Raw genomic sequence first — 17677 nt, 5'->3', positions numbered from 1 at the left:
GTATTCATGCTGACTCCCCCCATGCTCAGGGGGGTCAAGGCACCTCTTTATTGACAATGTAGGCAGAGGAAGTAGTTGCTAATGTGACAAGGCTGAGATGCCAATGGCAGCCAGGAGAGGAGAGGTAAAAGCACAGTCTCAAGGGTGTCCACAGGCATGGCTGTAGGTAGCTCAGGGCTGTAGGCTCTGTACGTGTCAGGATCTGTCCTGCCTAAAGACAGCAACCTGTGAGGTAGCCATGAGAAAAGCTGGCAACAGGATGCCCAGACGGAGCCAGGCCGCCAAACAGTCCAGGCCCCTCATGCCAGGATATGGAGACTTCTCAGCTGTTAACATCACCAGAGTCTCCACCCAGAGTGATATTTATGCCTAGAGCCTTGCCAGAGCTGCCCTGGACAGTTACRTGGCCAGTTCAGTCCCTCTGACCATTGCTCAGTCCCTCTGGGCTGAGAGCACAGGCTCTCCCTTGCTGCACAGCCAGGGCTCAGCTGTGTCCCCACCACATTGGTCCTTGGCAGATGACAGCAGTCTCCAGCATCAGGTGTGGCCAGCCTGGGCCCGGCGATGGGTTTGCAGGCAGGCCGTGGAACAGAAGGAGAAGTCGAGGTAATGGAAAGGGATCCGTCCCAGCAGGGACTCTCCACAATGCCAGCAGCGGCTGCAGGGAAGAGCAGAGCTGGTCCTGAGCTAAGGGGACACTTGGAAAAGAGTTAGAAGAGGAAAGGACTGCCTGCCTGGCGTGTGACACAAGACCCTAGCAGCATGAGGGAGCTGGGGCTCCTCTGGTTTTACGGGGCTGATGTGCTCACCCAGCAGCCTGGCCAGGACATGCTCCTGGAGGAGATGCTATGCAGGAGCATGGTGTGAGGTACATTGAGGCAGAATGAACATGGGGGCACTTAGCTCTATAAAGGTTTTAAAGCCTCTGCCCAGATCCGCACAGGCAAACCTGTGGGGTGGCAGAGGAAAGTGAACAGAGACACAGGAATGGCTGGGGCATTGGCTTGCTGTAGATCTGGCTGCAAGTGGGCCAAGTCATCCTTTGCAAAATATTTCAGGGGAGGAGGGCAAGGGAGAGAGGAAGCTTTTACACAAGCACTACAGGGAATTGAGTGGACAGGAATAGCTTTAGACTGGGAATGAGAACTGAAGCAAGAAGGGCAAGGAACAGCTCTGCTGACATGGGAGAATTTGTCTGCAGAGCCATGCTGCTGGCRTGGTTACCTGATGTTGGAAAGAGTTGTGCCAGTGTCCTGCAGCTGTGCAGCAAACCTCCGTTCAGCAGCCAGGGCTCTCTGGGGAGCAGACACAGCTCAGTCCCCCGAGCCCCTGGGAGCTGCTGTGCCCAGAGCCCACCACAYCARCACTGCTGTAGCTGGGCTGGATCCCTTCCCAACCCTCACCTTCTCCCTGTCAGACAGGGCTGCAAACCGCTGCTTCTCTTGCTGCTCCTGCTCCCAGCGTTGCCGCTCCTCCCGCTGTGCTTGCTCCCGTTGCTTCCGCTGGGCTTTCTGTGCCCGCTTCTTCTCCAGCTTCTTGGCCTCCATCTCCTGTGTCAGGGGCCCTGGCACCTGGGGGCAGAGGGCAGGCAGCATCTSCCACTGAGCCAGGGGAGAGGAGAGCAGTGCTCTGGGGTCCCCCTGCCGGTGAGGGCAGAGGGCCGGCACGCACCTTGGCACGGCTGTAGTCGTACTTGTCTGGGTGCTCCACCATGAACTTGCGGAAGGTGTTGCGTGTCAGTCTGTCAGCAGAGACACAGTATGGGGTTCTCTCCTGCTTGTCCCTGTGAGACAACAGAAACCAGCTCASTCACCCTGCCATCTCACTGCCTGCATCCCACTGGGCTGTGAGCCCAGAGACTCAGCAGAGATGGGCAATGTGTTCTGCAGGCCACAAAATCACAGCCAAGGAGGGGAAAGTTCCTTATTCCTATCCTGGAACTCTCAAAATCAACTCCTTGCCTCTCAAACCACATGCATGGGGCTTTTGTCCCATCCTAGCCCTTGGAACTGCCTACCGGTAAACCTGGGTGCAACTTTGAGGCAGTGCCCACCTGCTGCCATGCCACACCACGCAGAGAGAGAAGGTTCAGCTCTTAGGCCTCCCACAAAAACCCCAGACATCCCAGGTGGTAGAGACCAATCCTGGCTGTCCCCGTTTCCTGTGGCTGGTACAGGAGTGAGTTGCTGGTGTTCCACAGCAGGGGTTGTGAACCACTGGGCGTCCTGCAGCCGTACCTGAGGGCAGGGTCTGCCCCTGCCTCCAGCAGCAGGCACACAGCCTCAGCCTTGCCTGCCCGTGCTGCCACGTGAAGCAGGGTGCAGCCACGCTCATCCACAGGCTGGTTCAGGAGGGAGTGGGCCATATCCACAGACTGTGCATCCTTCCCACCCTCGCTGTCCCCTGGCAGGCCCCTGCTCTCTGGCACACCCAGGAGGTGCCGCAGTGTCTGCACATCTCCTGTCTTGCAGGCAGTGAACAGGGCATCGCAGAGCTGGGTCTGAAGGTGTCCTGTTAGGGAAGAACAGGAGAGGAGTGTGATGGGCAGACTGGGCAGAGCAGCACTCTGATCTGAGTAGGGAACACACACAATGCATCATTTTGCTAGCTGAATTTGGGCAGGACCTCCAGCACCTTCAGAGTCTGTGGTAATGTGCCATGGCATTGCRGGGCACTGCTGGCAGCAGCAAAGTCCTCTCCTGAAGTAAGATCCACTCCAATCCTCCCAATGATGTGGCTTAACCCGGCACTGCCTGCCCCCCCTGGTTCAGAACTATGGTTCCAAAGACCCATGACTGCAYTAAAGACTTCTCACACCCAGCTGTTCTGGGCACCTGCATGAACATGTGCTCTTCACCCCACTGAAAAACCACCAGTAAATGGGGCAGGCATCCAGCCGATGCAGCTCCCAACCCCACTTACCTCCCTTGCCCCAGGGAAGCAGCCCAGCCTCAGCTTCCTCCTGCAGCTCTGTCGCTGGCTCCAGGCTAGGCTGCCCACATTGGTATCCACTCTCTTCAGCACAAGGCCCTGCACAGGCAACACATGGTGAAGAGGGTCAGGATCAGCCTGCATCCCAGCCGTGGCCTTCCTACACTGCTGTTGCCAGTTCTTCCCCCTCACCTTTCTCCACCTTCTTGTCCCTCTTCTTCCTCCTTTTGCGGTTTCGCTTGGGCATCACTTCGAATTCCCGGAGGTCCAAGGTCCCCAGTGTCACTTCCACAGTCTCCAGTTCCCCTGCAAGGCTTTCCTCCTCCTCTTCCTCCTCCTCTTCTGGGGCTGAGGGGGGTGATAAGACAGGGGTTAAGGCCCCACTCACAGAACAAATCACTCGGGGCTCTCAGCCAATAATACCCTGTCTTTTTCCTCTTCAGCCAAACTCTCCAGATGCCCTCTGGGCTGCAAATCAGGCCTGTGCCATAACATCACACTCCTCCTGCTTGCTCAGAGTCACGTGTCCCTCTATGGCTCAACTCACCAGTTGTGTCCTCCTGTGGGGGATCCACCTCTGCTCTCCGCTGTCTCTTCTGCCAGACCTTCCGGGGGGACCCAGTGATCTCCTCCAGTGGTGTGTCCTTCCCTGGGCAGCAAGGGTGCTCCTGTCATTGCCTGGGGACAGGGAGCACCCTACGTCTCCAGGGACTGAGGGCTGAAGAGCTAGCATGTCCACCTCATAGGCTAGTACCCCCTAATGCACAAGGGACCATGTCACCCCACCTGYCCCGACCCACAGGGACGAGGGCTGGTCCAGCTTACCATACACCTGCAGGCTGGCCAGTGTGGTGTGSACTCGCAGCACCTCTCGCAGGGTGGCCCTGCGGGTGCTGAGGGGGATGTGGCAGATGCGAGGGTCCCCTCGGGTGAGGGGTGGGTTCCTGCCACCAAAGAGCAGCGCACGGTTGTGTCGAGGGGCACGGATGAAGATGCGCTGAGCCTCATTCAGGTGCTGTGCCCAGGCTATCAGAAGATCCTGAATATCCTGGAGAGAAAGGAGCAGCACTATGGGATCCTGAGCACACTATGTGGCAAACATAGCTCTGAAGCACCGACAGATCCAGGACAGAGTAGCCTCAGTTGGGCCCTGCCCCTTTTCCAGAGCCCACCATCCCCACCATGCCCTCCAGCAGCCATGTGGTGCCACCCAACAGWGCCAGTCAGGACCACTCTTGCTGCCAAGAGCCCAGCACTGTGGTGCATCCTCACCTTGAGCAGCGCAGCCTCATTGTAGCGGCGCAGAGAGGCCCCAGCCGATCTGGGTGCCGACCCCTGGGCGTCCCKAAGGCTCTGCACTGTGCCCCGCCGTGCTCGCACTGTATAGCGGTGGAAGGTCTTRTGCTCCTGCACCTGTGGGCTGTGGAAAGGGGCAGGCATAAGCAACAGAGCTCAGTGTGCATGGGCTTGAAATGCAAAAGCAGCTCCACCTGACTGCCCAGAGGGGTAATCCCGCTGTTCCCCTGTACTCACCCCCGGAACACTGCACCTGCGAAGTGCCCACCGCCCATCATCAGCACAACCCAGCACGTGCTTGCACTGAGGCTCTGCAGTGATGCTGTCAGCTCCACCGGCTCCTCAATGCCACCCTGATAACAGAAACACTTGCTGGTACCCATGGCATTACCTCTTTACCTCTTGCTGCCCCCAGGACAGACAGCAGCCCCTCTGCTGGCACCAGAAGCAGGTTTCTGGGAGCACCCCAGAGAGAAAAACCAGGCCACCAACTAGTCTGGGGCTCTGACCGGGCACCAGAGGCCACCCCTCCTATCATAGGAGGTAGGGGACTGTCAGGCAGATGTCTACACCCCAGTGCCACCCACCTTCTCTGGGCTCCCTCACCCAAAAAGCCGGCTGTGACTTGCCTTCCCAGCTCCCAGCACACAGCGGTATGCAGAGATGAACTGGCCCTTCGCATTGCGGAGCAGCACCTTGTGGGAGCGGGGAATCTGGGGGGTCTCACAGCTGTCACTGGCAGAGGGTGGCAACTCTGACTCACTGCTCGCATCAGAGCTATCCGAGTCAGATCCTGATATGCTGGATACATCACCTACAACGGAAAAAAAAGATGCAGTGAAACAGAACAAAGATAAACGAACAGCCTACCCAAAACTCTAAAAATTATTTAAAGGGCAAGCCCACAACCCCAGAAATGTTGTCAAATACCCTATATATCAAAAGGGGGCTGTGGTGCCTGAGGAGATAGGAATTTGGGGCTATGGATTCCAAGGTATGCTTATGAAGGGGCTCAATTATAATGCCCCCTTCTCCCTATAACAAATCATAAGGGTTCAGGAGCAGTACTGGACCCTGAGAAGACCCCACAGGGACAGAATAAAGGGACCCTATAATAGCAGAGGGCTTCATCCCTGCACAGAAGAACCCCAGTGAAGTTGCTGACAGCCCTGAGCTCCAATTCAGACTGCCCCATTTCTGACCTGTGCGAGTTTTCTCCTCAAACACTTCTGCAGGCAGTGTCTGGCGCCCCAGGAGTCGCTGCTTCAGGTTGAAACGGTGCCAGTCAAGACGGTAGTGCTCAGTCTGTGGAGCAAAAAAGTATGAGCTGGCAGCATCTTGGTGGTCCGTGAAAACCATCACCACCAAAGGGCATGAGGTGCCAGACCCCAAGGACTAAACTGATGCTGGGATCCTTCAGCAGTCCTGACTGGAAAAAAGCAATATATTAAGGAGTTACCCATGAAACAGGTAAGCTAAACAAGTACAGGCCTGTGCTGCACTTTCCATTTACTTCCAGTAAATTATACTTTTAATCAATMATATACAAGGTTAGAGTGCCAGGTCTGAATAGGATATGAGTAGTTTGCTCCAGCAAATAGTGCGCACTGGGCTGCACCATGCTGGGGCTGAGCTTCCACAGCAGGATCCCACYAGTCATGCCAGCCCCACTCCCATTTCACACTGCCTGCTCAGCCTTGCTCACCTGCTCCTCCCGGCTCCCAAACGCCTGCCCGCAGGTCAAGCAGCACATCCTCTCYGGCACCTCGGTGACCCCATTGGCCTTCTCCTCACAGCTGGGTGCTGCAGGTTTCTCTGGAAGAACAAGAAAGGGCTGTGCACAGGCRGCCATGCAGGCTGCACTGCAAAGAGCAGAGCCTCCTGGGTCCCACCCAAAGAAACCTCCTGGCCACCCAAAGAAACCTGTGGTTGAAGGAGCTTTCAGGACTTTGRGGCATCACTGAAAAAAGCCCATTTACCTACCCACCAGGCAGCTCCCATGGCCTAGCTCCGGGTGATCATCTAAGCTGTGCTGGGGACATAACACCAAACCTGTGGTGGACATGAGCTTGGCCAAATACCTTCCTGCCGCCGCACCCGCAGAGCCCCGCTCCAGCCCGCAGAGCCCCACGCACCGTGGCTCTCCGGTGCCCGCTCGGCAGTACCCGCATCCGCAGCAGCTCCGGTGACAAGGGTCAGCCCGCGCAGGAGCTCAGGGTCCTGAGCRGCTTCAAACACGGACCTGCTCTCCGGCATCGCTCCTGCCCCCAGAACRTGGGACAGCGCCTGAGTAATGCTATGGCACGGAACCCGCCGGTGATCGCACCGACCCCCGCCCCACCGGCCCACCGCTCCGCCCCCGGTCGAGCCCTCACTGTGTCCGGGACCCTCCCGCCGCCGCTGCCCCGGGAATCCCGCACCGTGCCCGGGGCCACTACGGCCACTACTCCCGCGATTCCCTTCCCCAAGCCGGCCGTACCCCCAGCACCCCGCCAAGCCGGCCGTACCCCCAGCACCCCGCCACGCTGCTGTCCCCCATCACCGCCCCAGGGTCGCACCCCCGTGACCCCGAAGCCGCTCCCCCGTGCCCGCCCCGCCGCTCACGCGCTGCCGCCGCCGCCCGGCCCGGAAGCGCCCGTCACATCCCGCGCGCCACCGCCTCGGGGCCCGCCCCCCGCTCGCCCATTGGCCCAACGCGTCCCACCCCCCGCTCGCCATTGGGCGCCGCGCCCGCCAATCGCGGCGGGGCCGAGCGGGCCGGGCCGGGCCGCGCCGGGCCGGTGCGGCGGCGGGGCCCCGCCATGGCCCACTTCGAGACGCAGTACCAGCGCCTGGAGAGCTCCTCCACCGAGTCTCCCCCCGGTGGCGGCGACCTGCTCGTCCACGTCCCCGAGGGCGCCAAGTGTGAGCGGCAGCACCGGCACCGGGGGTTTGGGGCCTGGCCGGCGGCGGGGTGCGGGAGAGGCCGGGGACGCGGGGGAGAGGCTGGACACCGAGGGGAGCCGGGGTGGCCGCTGCGGGCTGGTTTGAGCCCTCGGTCCCAGGGGCAGCGGGGAAGGGGTGGGTTGTGCCGGTCACAACACCAAGAGTGGGTGTGCTGAGGCCCCCTCACCCTGTGTTGCTTCTTCCTTCAGCTCCGTGGCATCACATCGAGAAYCTCGACCTTTTCTTCTCTCGCATATCCTTTTGCAAGGCGGGGATCTGGTGGGATGTGTACCTCTCCTCCCGGGCTCTCAGTAGAGGGAAAACACGGGGGATTGGTGTAACTTGAAGCTAGGGCAGTGTCAGCCCCTTCCTGTAGGACACTACACAGCTCCAGAGGGGCTGACAGAACCCCCACACCTTGGGATGCTGTCACCTGATACGRGGTCATACAGGTGCTTCTAGGAATTTTTGAGAGAGTGATGATGGTATTGTTATATATACAGTTAATGCTTTATACTTTYAACAAGGTTTTATTGTTAGTGTGGCATTTACATTCTGAGTAACATAGGATTTTTGTGGGCAGAATCAGTGCAGTAAAATTTTATGAGTAGCGTAACACAGAATTTTATAATGTCTCTTAGTTTGTGGTTTTTAATAATCTGGACTCTCTATGGATGTAGAGTATCTTAATATATGGTTTGCTGTATCAGTATAATGATCATAATGTAGACTCAAAAATCACATGAATGAATGTRAGATACTCAGTCCTTAGACRAAGCAGATGACAAAGGGGGTGTCCCTGTCTACTGAGGGGTCCTGGGTCTCGCTGTCAAACACCAGCTTGATACAAGTTCCCAYGTAGGATTTGTAACTGCATGATTTTATGGATAGTGCTCTGGGTGCTGTTAATATTTYCCTGTTCTGTGATGGGGTCATCACSTCTGTTGGGTTGGCTAGGTGCCTGGGACCTTGAAGCACAACACGGAAGAGAGTAATTGGCCTGGTGCCAAGGAATCTTGAGGCCRGTAGGGAGGGGAAGGAGAAACCCGTTTGATTTATCTGCTTGGTTCACAGGACCTGCAGCACCTGATAACTGGGGAAAGGGTGACTCACTAATAGGTGACCCCCTCGGGGCCGGGGAAGGACTGCTTGCCTTATAAAATGGTGTTAGTTGTGCTGACCACATTGCTGGGGTCAGGAGCAGGCRCTAGGTGCCACTAAACATGTTTTTTGTCTGTCTGTCTTGTTCTGCTCTACCCTGCCCTTCCCTTGTGCAGCCTGAGTGCAGGCCAAGATTCTGCTCTGTGCTGGACCCCACTATGGGTGTTGAGTGGAAGAAGAAAGGAGCATGAATGAAGCCAAGTCCTTCTACCCCATCCATGCTTTAACTGGGCAGAGTGTGTTTTCCTGCAGTTCCTGGGAACCAGCTTGCTGATGAGTAGGGGCAGGAGGAATTTTCTCTTAGTGGTGAAAGGAGACTTGGTGGGGGAGCTGTGGAATACCCGTGGGACAGAGGCCTCTCCATGCTTTGTCAGAGAGGAATCTCCATGCTGTTCTCCTTGACTGTGGCCTTCACGTCTATAACCTGCATCAGAAGAATGGCTTCACTTGCATGCTCATTGGAGAGATCTTTGAGCTTATGTAAGTGCAGTTTCCTGTGTGGTGGCTGTGACGGCTGTTGAGACAACAGCCACAGGAATTGCCAAGCTCTTGCAGCTCTGTGGGTGGAAGGGCTCCTTTCTTAGTTGTCCTGTCTCCCCTTCATTAGGGTTTTCCATGCCCCAGACATGTATTTCACTCTGGGAAACCACTGCCTGTGAGCTTTCCTGCTGTCATGGCTGTGGGGTTGTATCTCCATGGTGTATGACCCCAGCTGCTTTGTGATTTGGGGTGGAGCAGAAGGGTGATTCCCTCACAACACTTCTCTTTTTTCACAGGCAGTTCATCTTTGTGGTGGCATTCACCACTTTTCTTATCAGCTGCGTTGATTACGACATCCTCTTTGCCAACAAAGCATTAAATCACAGCCAGCATCCTAGTGAGCCTATTAAGGTGACTCTGCCAGACGCCTTCCTGCCTCCAAATGTCTGCAGTGCAAGGTAGGGGCAGTGGAGGGCATGTTAGCCAAGCTCTTGCTTTCTGAAGTACTCAGGGCTCCTGTCTGGGCCTGTATCTCACTACTTGCCTGTTCTTGCTTGCAGAATCCAGGCAAACAGCTTCCTCATCTGCATCCTGGTGATAGCTGGGGTTTTCTGGATCCATCGACTCGTCAAATTTATCTACAACATTTGCTGCTACTGGGAGATTCACTCTTTCTACATCAATGCCCTGAAAATCCCCATGGTAAGTGTCTGAGCCAGGGACCACATGAGGGTCATAGGAGGCATTTGCTGAGTGGTTGGAACTTGCCTTCATGCCTCTCCACTTCTCCGTCAGAGCGCTCTTCCCTCTGCTCCATAACCACATGGTCCCCCTTCAGCCTCTTCTCCAGCTGCCATCTTACTCCATGTTAACCCCTCTCTACCCAGCCTGCCTCTGTGCCTGCTGGCACGTGCCTCTGCTGTATGCCCCCCAATATGGGTATTCTTCATGCAATGGCCTTTTTTCTGATCCCTTCCACAGAGAAGGCATGAGCAAGGATATCCTCCTATCTCCCTGGGATGTGAACAACCTCAGCTTCTGTGTTTACTTGGGAGGCTTGGACCTGCTTGGTGGTGAAGGTCACACAGGAGATCAGTGTGTTACAGATGGGGTTTGAGGCTTGCACATACATCCTAGTCCAGAGTCCTTGCTGTGATAGATGACATAAAGGGGTGTGTGTACATCCTTTGAAGGGAGAAAATGTATTGAGGAAGGTGGGGTGAGCCAAGAGGCTTGGTTTGTCCACAGTTTTTCAGTGGGCTCTCTTTTGGGACACTGCTTAAGTCCATTCTCCTATTTGTTTCTCCCTGCTGACTCCTAATGGCAGCTCTGGGAGGATGCATGGAAACCTGGAGCTGTGTTTGTGCCTCCTAGGCAGCTGGTGCACAGGTAGCTGGGAAACAGTCATCTATGCTAATCTGAGGGGTAAAGGGCACCAGGGCAAGGTRTGGGGTTTGCCTGCTGCAGGCGGAATCAATGCCAGAAGGTGTCTTATGTCCTGGACTTTGTCAGCATCCCAAAGTGTATGCTGGGACCTGCTCCTTCAGTGGGCTCAGCCTGGTTTGTGTACCCTGGATGCTTCCTGCCCCTAATCCTATTCCTTGTCCCCTTCCAGTCCACCCTGCCCTACTATACCTGGCAGGAGGTTCAGGCCCGCATTGTGCAGATCCAGAAGGAGCACCAGATCTGCATCCACAAGAAGGAGCTGACAGAGCTGGACATCTATCACCGCATCCTCCGCTTCAAGAACTACATGGTGGCCATGGTGAACAAGTCATTGCTGCCCATCCGCTTCCGCCTGCCCCTGCTGGGAGACACCGTCTTCTACACACGTGGGCTCAAGTACAACTTTGAGCTCATCTTCTTCTGGGGTCCCGGCTCCCTCTTTGAGAACGAGTGGAGCCTGAAGGCTGAATACAAGCGGGCCGGRAACCGCCTGGAGCTGGCTGAGAAGCTCAGCACTCGCATCCTCTGGATTGGCATTGCTAACTTCCTCCTCTGCCCCCTCATCCTCATCTGGCAGATCCTCTATGCTTTCTTCAGCTACACAGAGATCCTGAAGCGGGAGCCGGGCAGCCTGGGTGCCCGCTGCTGGTCTCTCTATGGCCGCTGTTACCTCCGTCACTTCAATGAGCTGGATCACGAACTGCACTCACGCCTCAGCAAGGGGTACAAGCCAGCTTCCAAGTACATGAACTGCTTTATCTCCCCGCTTCTCACCATCGTGGCCAAGAACGTGGCCTTCTTTGCTGGCTCCATCCTGGCTGTGCTCATCGCTCTCACCATCTATGATGAGGACGTGCTTGCAGTCGAGCATGTCCTGACCACGGTCACCCTGCTCGGGGTGGGCATCACGGTGTGCAGGTGAGGTGGGTCTGTGCTGCCCCTGTGCTCCTGGCAGTGCCTTGGGGAGCAGTGGGGCTGGTGACAGTCCRTGTAATCATGCTCTTTGCTTGCAAATGGATGTGAATCTGTGTGACTAAGGAGCATGGCTGTGGAGAGGCAGGACCGGGCTGGAGAAAGGGGATAGTACTGATCTTGGCTGCAGTGGTTGTGTGATATGAGGGCYTGGGCTGGCCAGAAGGTTACAGGTAGAGCTGTGGTATGGGCCAGTCATCCTGCCCTCCCAAGATGACAGCTCCCGCAAACTGAGGAGTAATGCTGTGATGTTTCCCTGTCCTGTCCTGCAGGTCTTTCATCCCTGACCAGCACCTGGTCTTTTGCCCAGAGCAGCTGCTGCGAGTCATCCTGGCACACATCCACTACATGCCTGACCACTGGCAGGGCAACGCCCACCGCTATGAGACCAGGGACGAGTTTGCCCAGCTCTTCCAGTACAAAGCGGTGAGCTTGGCTTAACTGAGGGGCTGGGGACTCACCCCCAGCCCTGCAGGAGGGAGAAGCTGCTGGAGAGCTGAACAGCTCCTGGGCTCATAGARGAACAAGGCAGCATTCTCAGAGATGTCCTGCCCCAGAAGATGGAGGGCTACATCTGAGGGCTGTCTTTGGGATTGTGGGTTTTTTGACCCTCAAGCTTGTGCTGAACCCATCATCTCTGTGCTCAGGTCTTCATCCTGGAAGAGCTTCTGAGTCCCATCATTACCCCCTTGATCCTCATCATCTGCCTGCGGCCCAAGTCCTTGGACATTGTTGACTTCTTCCGTAACTTCACCGTGGAGGTGGTGGGCGTGGGTGACACCTGCTCCTTTGCCCAGATGGATGTGCGCCAGCATGGCCACCCAGCGGTAGGTCCTGGGCTGCCCACAAGCATGTCTGCTCCTTAAGACCCACAAGAGGCCCTAACTCACCACTCCTGGCAGCCCACAGCCAAGCCACCTGCCTCTTGGTAGGGTGTCTGGGTTTGGCAGCACAGGTCACCAGCTCCAGAAGGCTCTTGTGACCCAGCTGTGATTATTGACGAGATGCTTTGGGAATCAGGCTGTGTCATTTCTTTGACCTTGTTTTCACAGCCAAGTGTTCTGTATCTCAGGAGAGTGGAATGGGGATTTGGAACTGGGCATTTAGAAAGTGTGACTGCTAAGAAGCTGGCCTGATTGTGCTTAGGAAAGAAGCAGCCCAGAGGAAATGGGAAGCATTTTCCATTATGCAGAATCTACAATGGAGGGAAAAGAGGTCCATCTGTTTCACATGCCTGGGAATTCAGGTTACTTGTTTAGGGAAAGACTTCCTAGTGACACAGTCATGACCTGGGAAGGGAGTGAACTCATTGTGGCAGGAAGCTTTTAAGAAGAGTAATTTGTTGACTGTAAATGTTCCTGCTGTGAGCTGGAGAGTGCAAGATGAGGCATTCAGCTCTGTATTTTGTGACTGTTCCTAGCTCCTCAGCAATTCTTGTTCTGGGACAGAGGTTGAACACACTGTACTTGTTGCTTCTTCCCCAGGCTGTGATGGCTGAAGGAGCATGGGGGCTTTTGGTGTAGCATCTGCTACATAGGGAGCTATGTCCTAGCTTGTACAGGGTGTTGTATGCTTTGCCCAGACTGCAGCATTCCCAGGTGAAGCATGGTTGTAAAGCAGATCCTGTCTCTCATTAACTTTCTGTTGTCCACAGTGGATGTCAGCAGGAAAGACGGAGGCCTCCATTTACCAGCAGGCTGAGGACGGCAAGACAGAGCTATCCCTCATGCACTTTGCCATCACCAACCCCAAGTGGCAGCCACCCCGCGAGAGCACAGCCTTCATCGGCTTYCTGAAGGAGCGGGTGCACCGGGACAGCAGCGTGGCACTGGCTCAGCAGGCTGTGCTCCCTGAAAAYGCCCTCTTCAGCTCCATCCAGTCCCTGCAGTCGGAGTCAGAGGTGCTCAGGCTCAGGGCGTGTGGGTTGTTCTTGGGGTGCTTGCTAGATGCTGGCAAATTTATCATCAGGCCCTCTGGGCAATTTTGCGCTTGGCTGTTATTTATCTGAGTATGCAAATATAATAGGTCAGCACCATCTGGGACGCTTCTGGGTTTCTAGAGACAGCAATGGGCTGTCCTGAAGCCCTGTGAAGTGGGAGAGGGCCAAGATAGCCCAGCTCTGTGTTTTTGGTGGGATTAGACCTCYGGCTCTGCACAGGACAGTGACTGTCTCCCTTTCAACTCTGCAGCCTCACAGCCTGATTGCCAATGTGATAGCGGGCTCCTCGGCACTGGGCTTCCACATGAGCCGGGACGGGCAGGCTTCCCGCCATCTTTCAGAAGTGGCCTCAGCTCTGCGTTCCTTCTCTCCGCTCCAATCTGCCCATCAGCCTTCCAGTGGCTTCCAGGCATCAGGAAGGGAGGGAGAGGGAACCCAGCCTCGTGGTGCCAGTGCCATGACAGCCTCTGGGTAAGCTGCTGGCTGGAGAAGGGCAGTCAGACACCTTGGGCATTCTTTTACCCTTTGCTCAAATGGCATCCTGTTGTCCTACATGTATGGTGGCATTTATCTCTGCAGCCTGGACAACAAGGGACATTCACAAGCAGAGTTAAAWGCAGGTCTAGGTGCTAGGTGCCAGGTGCCAAGGCTGGCCCCAAAGGATAGGGTCGGGGTCCTGTAGTTCTCCTGTGGGTACCACAGTGGTGAGAGACCCCCATGCAGGGAAGAGACAGTTGTGCCATAGCACAACTGGTCACATTTTGTATTTGGGGAGGTGTTGCAGAGGGCCTRTTCCTACCCAGTTCAGGAGCAGATCTCTGTGAGCCTGACATKAAGAGTGGAGAGGGGCTGGGCAGTGTGGGGGACACCTGGGCAGCAAACACTACTTGTGTGTTCCATGGCAGTGCTGATGCAAGGACCGTGAGCTCGGGGAGCAGCGCCTGGGAGGGTCAACTGCAGAGCATGATCCTGTCAGAGTATGCCTCCACTGAGATGAGTCTTCATGCACTCTACATGCACGAGGTGAGCAAGCCAGAGCTGAGCTGGCCAGAGGAGCCATGGAGCAATGCAGGCAGGACTGGGCTACTGTGTCCATTGTGACAAGAAAACCAGTGTGTGTGCAGTGCTGTGGAGAGGGTGTGTTTGGGCATCTGGTTTCTCCCACACAGCTGAGTCACTCATGTTTTGGCTTGCAGTTGCACAAGCAGCATGCCCAGCTGGAGCCTGAGCGGCATACTTGGCACCGTCGAGAGAGTGATGAGAGTGGGGAGAGTGCCCACGAAGAGCTGGATGCTCAGCGGGGTGGCTCTGTCCCCATTCCCCGCTCTGCCAGCTACCCCTTCTCCTCACCGCGGCAGCCTGCCGAGGAGACAGCCACACTGCAGACTGGTTTCCAGAGGCGATATGGTGGCATCACAGGTACAGGAACCAGGGCAGAGGTCTGAGTTCAGGTCAGAGCTCTGTAACTGATGACCTTTATGGACTGGCACGAGCAGCCTGCCTGCTGCTCGACACTGGCAGTATCCCAAGTAGCTAATCTTCCTTCTTGCCTCTCTTGCAGATCCAGGCACAGTGCACAGAGCCCCATCACACTTCTCCCGCCTCCCTCTGGGAGGCTGGGCCGAGGACGGGCAGTCAGCACGGCACCCAGAACCCGTGCCAGAGGAGAGCTCGGAGGACGAGCTTCCACCACAGATCCACAAGGTAAAGGTGATGGCTGTGGTTGAAAGGGGCAAGGTGTACTCTGATGCCACGTTGGGGTGCTGGCAGCTGGTTCTGGTAGGTGCCACATTTTCTCTCTCTGTCTTGCAGGTATAGCCTAGTTGAGTGGGGATCTCATGGGGCTTGCAGATTGGGAGCCACCTGGGCAGCAGGATGTGGCATCGGCTTGATTCTTCTCCTGTCCTGAGTGGACATTATATTGCCATCAATTGCCGAAGAGACAAAACTGCCAGGCTGGAGGCTTTGCTGTGGCACCTTGTGTCCAGCCATGTATCAAGYCAACGTCACTCTGACTTGTGGGGTGAATGCGTGTGTGAGTACATACCTGTGTCTGTGTTCACATCTGTGTCGTCCGTGTCGGAGGATCTCTGCAGAGCCTGTGGAAGCTGACATGACAGGACTAGCAGTGAGGAGCTGCTAGTGGACTGGTTTGGAGGTGACAGCAGCAGCTGCTCTTCAGAGGGATGTGTGATGGCATCAGCTCCATCCAGATGTGCGSCCAGAGCTGGAACCTGTCTCCAAAATGAGAGCAGGAGTTGTTGAGGGTGGTCTGGCTCAGCCTGTAGCACCACACTGCCCTGCCTGCAGCCCTGCGGAGGTGCCCAGGACCATGTTAGTCCTCCCAGAGAGGACCAGTGTTGTGCCACTCATCCCAGAGCAGGACAGCAGTGRGGCAGTTGCCCACTGCTCTGCCCCAGCACACTGCAGAGGGATGGGCCCCAGTGGATGCTGCTGCTGTGAGTACAGATGGGATATAGAGCTGGTGGAAACAGCTCTGGCCCAATCCAGGGATGCCAAAGCTCTTCCCTGACTCATGACAGCTGGCCCATTCCCTGCATGCAAGAAAGAGTCATTGGGGTGATGCCTCTGTGCCAGGGCAGCAGCATCCTCCCCACGTGTGGCACCCATGGGATGTGGGCTACTAGTGGGTCTTCCTGCAGTGCCAAAGAGACCCCAGTGTGGAGAAGCCCAGCATCTTCTGGGAGTGCTCGCAGCCCCCTCAGAACTCTCCCTGAAGGTCTTGTGCTCTGTGTGTTGGTTCATTTTCCCCAGGCACAAAAAAGGCCTTTTTCCCCATGCAAGGGTGCTGTTGTATTGGGTCTGTCCTGATGTGGCTGTTCTGTGGAACTGGGCCTTGCCTCTTCCCCAGGCAAAGGCATTGGTGCATCTCTCATTTCACCCCAAGCCTCCCMGCTCCTCCTTTTCTCCTGAAACCTTCCTTGTGCTTGCACCATGGTKTTAGCTGCTGTGGAAACCAAATACCATGCAGCTGTCTCATGCCTGGCAGAGCAAGAAGGGATATCCTGAACTCAGAAGAGAAAGGCACATCTCAACCCAGCCTTGGGATGGTGGGGGGAATCAGAATTCCCGCTGTGCAGTGTGGCCTCAGACAMGACCTTCCCACCATCCTTCTGTTTTTCCTCTCTTCTCTTTGCAGCTTCTGGGGATTTGCATCCCAGCTAACTCCTATCCACTACTTGCTTTCCATTCTCCTTGCCTCTGGAAGGGGCTGCTTGCTTTTGCCATGCCCTCTGCAAGCACTGCACACCCTCTGCTGTCCCTGGAGTCCAGGGCCGTCCCTCTTCTCCTCCCAGGGTTATTGCTCTCTGCCCTTTGAGCCTGGGATAGCTCCGAGCCACCTGCTGCCAGCAGTTCTGCGCYTGGGGAGCCTGGGCATGAGCAGGGCTAGGGGGCTTGCACAGGAGCAGGCTCTTTGGGGTGGCAAGTTCCCTATTGCCACAGGGAGGGCCGGGCAGGGCTGGAGCTACAGCTGCTCTGGAGTCTGTATGAGATCAAATAGAGTGTGCTAAAGCAGAACTCAGGGTGGGGATCGGCTCTTCAGTGCTGGGTTGGGACTCTGTGGACTTGGGTGTTGCTGGGATCTTTATGTGGAGGAGTGGCTGCAACAGCTCCACAGCAGCTTTAGCTTGGGGCTGTCACAGCTTGGTGAAAGGAAACAAAGTAAATCTCCCAGGAACTCAGATTTTCCAGTGGCTTCTCTTGGCACCCAGGCTGCTGCCTCTGTTCTCTGGGCCTATGGGATGCTGTGGCTGGGCTTCCTACTGGAGTTGCTGCTTCTCTGTACAGCTGAATGGCTGGAGGCAGTGCCCTGGGGCAGGGGGAAGCTCTGGAYTTTTCCCTGGGCTGGCAGGAGGGAGAGGCCAGGCATAGCAGGCCCAAGTCTTTGCCGCATGTTTTGCTTGTGTCGTCAGTGTCCCATGTGCATGGCGAGCCACTCTTCCTCATCTCCTCCTGAGGTGTGCGGGCACGGGGGTCGCTGGGGAGTGCGGTGTCGCAYTCCCGTGCCCTCGCTGTACAGCTGTATAGCCGTCTAATAAAGATGGGGTGTATCATCCCTGCCTGTGTCCGAGTCTCCCTTCGCTCTGTGATACCGCGCAGCCCACCTGGGCCCGGCCTGCAATGGCAGCAGAAAGCTGTGAGGAGCCTGCCGGCTGCTCCGGCGGCGCTGGGAGCTCCCAGCAGCGTAGAGCCAGCTGCGGGGGGAGGCAGGAGCTATATTTATCSCCGTGAGGACAGCGCCCCGTCCTGCCTGACCTCTAAACAGGAGGCCCTGCAGGGGCTCCGGGGGCTATCGCGGCACCGCAGGGCCGAGCTGGCGGTGGCGATAAGCGAGAGCGGGGCGTCTCACCTCATCTGCGGGGACACTCCACGGCCTCCGGCCCGGGACTGCGTCCCACGGCACCGACCCCTCCCTCTCCCCGACGCTGGACACCCGGGGCTTGGGGAAGGACACGCGCGGGGATTGCAGTGCCGGCGCCGGGAGGGAGGCGGGCGGGCAGGAGC

At 56.6% G+C, this 17677-nt stretch overlaps 2 protein-coding genes across 5 annotated transcripts; one reads left to right on the top strand and one right to left on the bottom strand.

The window, feature by feature from the left end:
- Window positions 1-19: 19 nt before the first annotated feature.
- ANKZF1 (ankyrin repeat and zinc finger peptidyl tRNA hydrolase 1) lies at window positions 20-6887 on the bottom strand. 4 transcript variants are annotated; one of them, XM_057367588.1, is made up of 17 exons: window positions 6832-6887; window positions 6363-6488; window positions 6211-6279; window positions 5933-6042; window positions 5430-5532; window positions 4857-5041; window positions 4465-4580; window positions 4204-4351; window positions 3757-3979; window positions 3479-3580; window positions 3124-3279; window positions 2923-3030; window positions 2238-2511; window positions 1672-1783; window positions 1404-1571; window positions 1225-1295; window positions 20-658 (listed from the first exon to the last, which is right to left on the bottom strand). In XM_057367588.1, exons 2-17 carry the CDS (start codon window positions 6481-6483, stop codon window positions 538-540), a joined length of 2187 nt encoding a protein of 728 aa, XP_057223571.1. In that variant the 5' UTR covers window positions 6484-6488; window positions 6832-6887; the 3' UTR covers window positions 20-537. The 4 variants fall into 4 exon arrangements, with proteins under 4 accessions (XP_057223571.1, XP_057223573.1, XP_057223572.1 ...); XM_057367590.1 differs by lacking the exon at window positions 6832-6887 and having other exon boundaries at window positions 6207-6279; window positions 6363-6424; XM_057367589.1 differs by lacking the exons at window positions 6211-6279; window positions 6832-6887 and having other exon boundaries at window positions 6309-6571.
- Window positions 6888-6963: 76 nt separating this feature from the next.
- Window positions 6964-17243, top strand: ATG9A (autophagy related 9A). The gene is made up of 14 exons (XM_057367587.1): window positions 6964-7131; window positions 7362-7405; window positions 8729-8793; window positions 9090-9251; window positions 9354-9495; window positions 10409-11157; window positions 11484-11637; window positions 11859-12038; window positions 12866-13111; window positions 13401-13621; window positions 14056-14173; window positions 14347-14569; window positions 14712-14854; window positions 14963-17243. Exons 1-14 carry the CDS (start codon window positions 7029-7031, stop codon window positions 14966-14968), a joined length of 2556 nt encoding a protein of 851 aa, XP_057223570.1. The 5' UTR covers window positions 6964-7028; the 3' UTR covers window positions 14969-17243.
- The last annotated feature ends 434 nt before the right edge of the window (window positions 17244-17677 follow it).

The sequence above is a fragment of the Malurus melanocephalus genome, unplaced genomic scaffold (genome assembly GCF_030028575.1).
Source record: "Malurus melanocephalus ecotype Western Australia unplaced genomic scaffold, MMel_1.1 scaffold_81, whole genome shotgun sequence".
In the NCBI taxonomy this organism is placed as follows: domain Eukaryota; kingdom Metazoa; phylum Chordata; class Aves; order Passeriformes; family Maluridae; genus Malurus; species Malurus melanocephalus.
Note: the sequence above shows the minus strand (reverse complement) of the source record. Positions and strands in the feature narration are given on the sequence as shown.